Source organism: Lampetra fluviatilis, unplaced genomic scaffold, assembly GCF_964198595.1.
Source record: "Lampetra fluviatilis unplaced genomic scaffold, kcLamFluv1.1 SCAFFOLD_165, whole genome shotgun sequence".
Lineage (NCBI taxonomy): Eukaryota > Metazoa > Chordata > Hyperoartia > Petromyzontiformes > Petromyzontidae > Lampetra > Lampetra fluviatilis.
In genome coordinates this window covers 80,001-85,407 of record NW_027620527.1, presented here as the reverse complement: position 1 = coordinate 85,407, position 5,407 = coordinate 80,001, and the positions used below count along the sequence as shown (strand labels likewise).

The 5,407-nt window shown below is 59.4% G+C and overlaps 1 protein-coding gene across 1 annotated transcript in view; it reads left to right on the top strand.

The window, feature by feature from the left end:
* The first annotated feature begins 219 nt into the window (after window positions 1–219).
* LOC144954015 (trafficking regulator of GLUT4 1-like) overlaps window positions 220–5,407 on the top strand; it is a 19,856-nt gene continuing 14,668 nt past the window's right edge. Inside the window, exon 1 of the mRNA XM_078884595.1 lies at window positions 220–345. Coding sequence (XP_078740721.1) covers window positions 247–345 — 99 coding nt within the window. The 5' untranslated portion in view covers window positions 220–246. The remainder of the gene's footprint in view (window positions 346–5,407) is intronic.

Genomic DNA, 5,407 nt, shown 5'->3' with positions numbered 1-5,407 from the left:
CGGCGGTGGTGGCGGTGGTGGCGGTGGTGGTGGCGGTGGTGGCGGTTGGTGGCGGTGGTGGTGGATCAGCGCTCATGGCCACATCACCGAGTGTTGCGAGCAGCACTCAGAGCAGTGTGCAAGCCACGGCGGCCTTGCTGGGACACCACGAAGCTACGAAGGCCCATCCCGGTGATTCGATGTTTCCCGGTGGTGGCGGTGGTGGCGGTGGTGGTGGTGGTGGTGGCGAGGAGGGGAGGCGTGGAGATGGAACAGAAGCCACCAGATTACCTCCTGTTGGCAATCTTCACTTGCTGCTGCCCGATCTGGCCCATCAACATCGTGGCGTTTGTGTTCTCCATCATGGTGAGTGCGGTGGTGGGTGAGTGGGTGGGTGGGTGAGTGGGTGGGTGGGTGAGTGGGTGAGTGGGTGGGTGGGTGGGTGAAGTGGGTGGGTGGGTGGGTGAGTGGGTGGGTGAGTGGGTGAGTGGGTGGGTGGGTGAGTGGGTGGGTGAGTGGGTGAGTGGGTGGGTGGTGTGAGTGGGTGGGTGGTGGGTGGGTGAGTGGGTGAGTGGTGGTGGGTGAGTGGTGGTGGGTGGGTGGTGGGTGAGTGGTGGGTGAGTGGGTGGGTGGTGAGTGGGTGGTGGTGGAGTGGGTGGGTGAGTGGGTGGGTGAGTGGGTGGTGGGTGGGTGGGTGAGTGGGTGAGTGGGTGGTGGGTGGGTGGGTGGTGAGTGGGTGGGTGGGTGGGTGAGGGGTGGGTGGTGAGTGGGTGAGTGGGTGGGTGAGTGAGTGAGTGGGTGGGTGGGTGGGTGAGTGGGTGGGTGGGTGAGTGGGTGAGTGGGTGGGTGAGTGAGTGGGTGGGTGGGTGGGTGGGTGGTGAGTGAGTGCGGTGGTGGTGAGTGGGTGGGTGAGTGAGTGGGTGGGTGGGTGAGTGGTGGGTGGGTGGGTGAGTGGGTGGGTGGGTTGGTGGTGAGTGGGGAGTGGGTGGGTGGGTGGGTGAGTGGGTGGGTGAGTGGGTGGGTGGGTGAGTGGGTGGGTGGGTGAGTGAGTGAGTGAGTGGGGTGGGTGAGTGAGTGGGTGAGTGGGTGGGTGAGTGGGTGGGTGGGTGAGTGGGTGAGTGGGTGGGTGAGTGGGTGGGTGAGTGGGTGGGTGGGTGGGTGAGTGGGGTGGGTGGGTGGGTGAGTGGGTGAGTGGGTGGGTGGGTGAGTGAGTGAGTGAGTGGTGGTGGGTGAGTGAGTGCGGTGGTGGGTGAGTGGGTGGGTGGTGGGTGGGTGGGTGAGTGGTGGTGGGTGAGTGGGTGGGTGGTGGGTGGGTGAGTGGGTGGGTGGGTGGGTGAGTGGGTGGGTGGGTGTGGGTGAGTGGGTGAGTGGTGGGTGGGTGGGTGAGTGGGTGGGTGGGTGGGTGGGTGGGTGAGTGAGTGGGTGGGTGGGTGAGTGGTGGGTGAGTGGTGAGTGGGTGAGTGGGTGGGTGAGTGGTGGGTGGTGTGAGTGGGTGAGTGGTGGGTGTGTGGGTGGGTGGGTGAGTGGGTGAGTGAGTGAGTGGGTGGGTGGGTGGTGAGTGAGTGAGTGAGTGGGTGAGTGGTGGGTGGGTGAGTGAGTGAGTGGGTGGGTGATGAGTTGGGTGAGTGGGGTGGGTGAGAGGGTGAGTGGGTGGGTGGGTGAGTGGGTGGTGGGTGGGTGAGTGGGTGAGTGGGTGGGTGAGTGGGTGGTGGGTGGGTGGGTGAGTGGGTGGGTGGGTGAGTGGTGAGTGGTGGTGTGAGTGAGTGAGTGGGTGGGTGGGTGGGTGAGTGAGTGGGTGGGTGGGTGGGTGAGTGGGTGAGTGGTGGGTGGTGGGTGAGTGGGTGGGTGGGTGGGTGAGTGGGTGGGTGGGTGAGTGGGTGGTGGTGGTGGGTGAGTGAGTGAGTGGGTGGTGAGTGAGTGGGTGAGTGGGTGAGTGGGTGAGTGAGTGGGTGGTGATGTGGTGGGTGGGTGGGTGAGTGGGTGGGTGGGTGGGTGAGTGGGTGAGTGGTGAGTGTGTGAGTGGGTGGGTGAGTGAGTGGGTGGGTGAGTGTGGGTGGGGGGTGGGTGAGTGGGTGAGTGTGAGTGGGTGAGTGAGTGGTGAGTGGGTGGGTGGGTGGGTGAGTGGGTGGGTGGGTGAGTGGGTGAGTGGTGGGTGAGTGGGTGGGTGGGTGGGTGAGTGGGTAGGTGGGTGGGTGAGTGGGTGGGTGAGTGGGTGAGTGGGTGGGTAGTGAGGTGGGTGGGTGAGTGGGTGGGTGGGTGAGTGGGTGGGTGGGGTGGTGGGTGTGTGAGTGGTGGGTGGGTGGGTGAGTGGGTGGGTGGGTGAGTGGGTGGGTGGTGGGTGGGTGGGTGAGTGAGTGGGTGGGTGGTGGGTGGGTGAGTGAGTGGGTGAGTGAGTGAGGTGGGTGGGTGGGTGAGTGGTGGTGAGTGGGTGAGTGGAGTGTGTGAGTGGGTGGTGGGTGTGTGTGGAGTGAGTGAGGGATGAGTGTATGAGTGGTGGTGGTGTGAGTGAGTGGGTGAGCGTAGCGAGGGAGTGGGTAGGTGAGTGGGTGAGTGGGTGAGTGATGAGCGAGTGAGTGGGTGAGTGACGTGAGTGAGTGAGGTGGGTGGTGAGTGAGTGGATGAGTGTATGACTGGGTGGTGGGTGTGTGGGTGGGGTGGGAGGGTGAGTGGTGGGTGGGGTGAGCGAGAGCGAGGGAGTGGGTGGAGTGAGTGGTGTGGGTGAGTGGTGAGTGGGTGAGTGGGAGGGTGAGTGGGTGAGTGAGTGGGTGAGTGGGTGGTGTGGTGGGTGAGTGGTGAGTGGTGTGGATGGTGAGTGGGTGAGTGGTGGGTGGGTTGGTGATGAGTGGGTGAGCGAGCGAGGGAGGTGAGTGGGTAGGTGAGTGGGTGAATGTGTGAGTGTGTGAGTGGGTGAGTGGATGAGCGAGTGAGTGGGTGAGTGACTGAGTGAGTGAGGGAGTGGGTGAGTGAGTGGATGAGTGTATGACTGGGTGGGTGAGTGGGTGGGTGGGTGAGTGAGTGGGTGAGCGAGCGAGGGAGTGGGTGAGTGGGTGGGTGAGTGGGGTGAGTGTGTGAGTGGGTGAGTGGATGAGCGAGTGAGTGGGTGAGTGACTGAGTGAGTGAGGGAGTGGGTGAGTGAGTGGATGAGTGTATGAGTGGGTGGGTCAGTGGGTGGGTGGGTGGGTGAGTGAGTGGGTGAGCGAGCGAGCGAGGGAGTGGGGTGAGTGAGTGGGTGGGTGAGTGGGTGAGTGTGTGAGTGTGTGAGTGGGTGAGTGAGCGAGGTGAGCGAGTGAGCGGGTGAGTGAGGGAGTGGGTGAGTGAGGGAGTGGGGTGAGTGAGTGGGTGAGTTGGTGAGTGAGGGGAGTGGGTGGGTGAGTGAGCAAGTGAGTGGGTGGGTGAGTGTGTGGGTGGGTGAGTGGGTGAGCGAGTGGCCTAATGGGCTATACACGCGGGATGAACTCGCCCCATCACTCTCTGTCACGAGCAGGTCTTCGCTATAACTCGATTCCATCTCGGCGGGTCGCCCAGCCACTCACTGGGTCTGGCTACTTCCTCCGATAATCTGAGGCACCTCACCCACCCACCCACTCACTCACCCACTCACTCACCCACCCACTCACCCACTCACCCACCCACCCACTCACCCACTCACCCACCCACTCACTCACCCACTAGCCCACCCACTCACCCACTCACTCACCCACCCACTCACCCACTCACTCACCCACTCACTCACCCACTAGCCCACCCACTCACCCACTCACTCACCCACCCACTCACTCACCACCCGCTCACTCACTCACTCACTCCTCGCCACTCGCCCACCTCACCCACCTCACCACCCGGCCCCACCCACCCCCCACCCACCCCACCCACCCACCCACCCCCCCCACACACACTCACACACTCGCATAGAGACACACACAGACACACACACACTCACACACACACTCACACACTCTCGCATAGAGACACACACAGATACACATACTCACACACACACTCACACAGACACACATACTCACACACACACTCACACAGACACACACACTCACACACACTTGCATAGACACACACACTCACACAGACACACACACTCACACACACTCGCATAGACACACACACACAGACACACACACTCACACACACACTCACACAGACACACACTCACACAGACACACACACTCACACACACACTCACACACACTCGCATAGAGACACACACACACAGACACACACACTCACACTCACACAGACACACACACACTCGCATAGTGACACACACACTCACACACACTCGCATAGAGACACACACACTCACGCACACACACTCGCATAGTGATACACACACACTCACACACACACTCACATAGAGACACACACACACGCAGATGAATCTTTAACGACATGGACAGTAATCCTTTCTCTCTCATCAAACTTCATTTCCCATCCAGTGTGAGCACGCACACACGGACACACACACCTACACACACCTACACACACAGACACACACCCACACACACCTACACACACACCTACACACACCTACACACACACCTACACACACACCTACACACACACACCTACACACACACACACACACACCTACACACACACCTACACACACCTACACACACAAACACAGACACACACACAGATACACACACACACACAGATACACACACACACAGATACACACACACACACACCTACACACACACCTACACACACCTACACACACAAACACAGACACACACACAGATACACACACACACACAGATACACACACACACACAGACACACACACACACACAGATACACACACACACACACAGACACACAAACACAGATACACACACCCACACAGACACAGACACACACACAAATACACACACAGATCCACACACAGACACACACACAAACCCACAGATACACACACACACCTACACACACATACACACACACCTACACACACAGATACACATACCCACACAGACACACACACACACACAAGTACACACACACACCTACACACACACACACCTACGCACACACCTACATACACCTACACACACAGACACACACACACACAGATACACACACACACACACAGAGACACACACACAGATACACACACCCACACAGACACACACACAGATACACACACAGATCCACACACAGACACACACACAGACACAGACACACACACAGACACAGATAGACACACAGAAGACATACAGACACACACAGACACACACAGACACACATACACAGATACACACACACACACACGGACACAGATACACACACACACAGACACACAGATACACACACACCTACACACCTATACACACACCTACACACACAAACACAGACACACACACACAGATACACACACCCACTCAGACACACACACACAGATACACACACA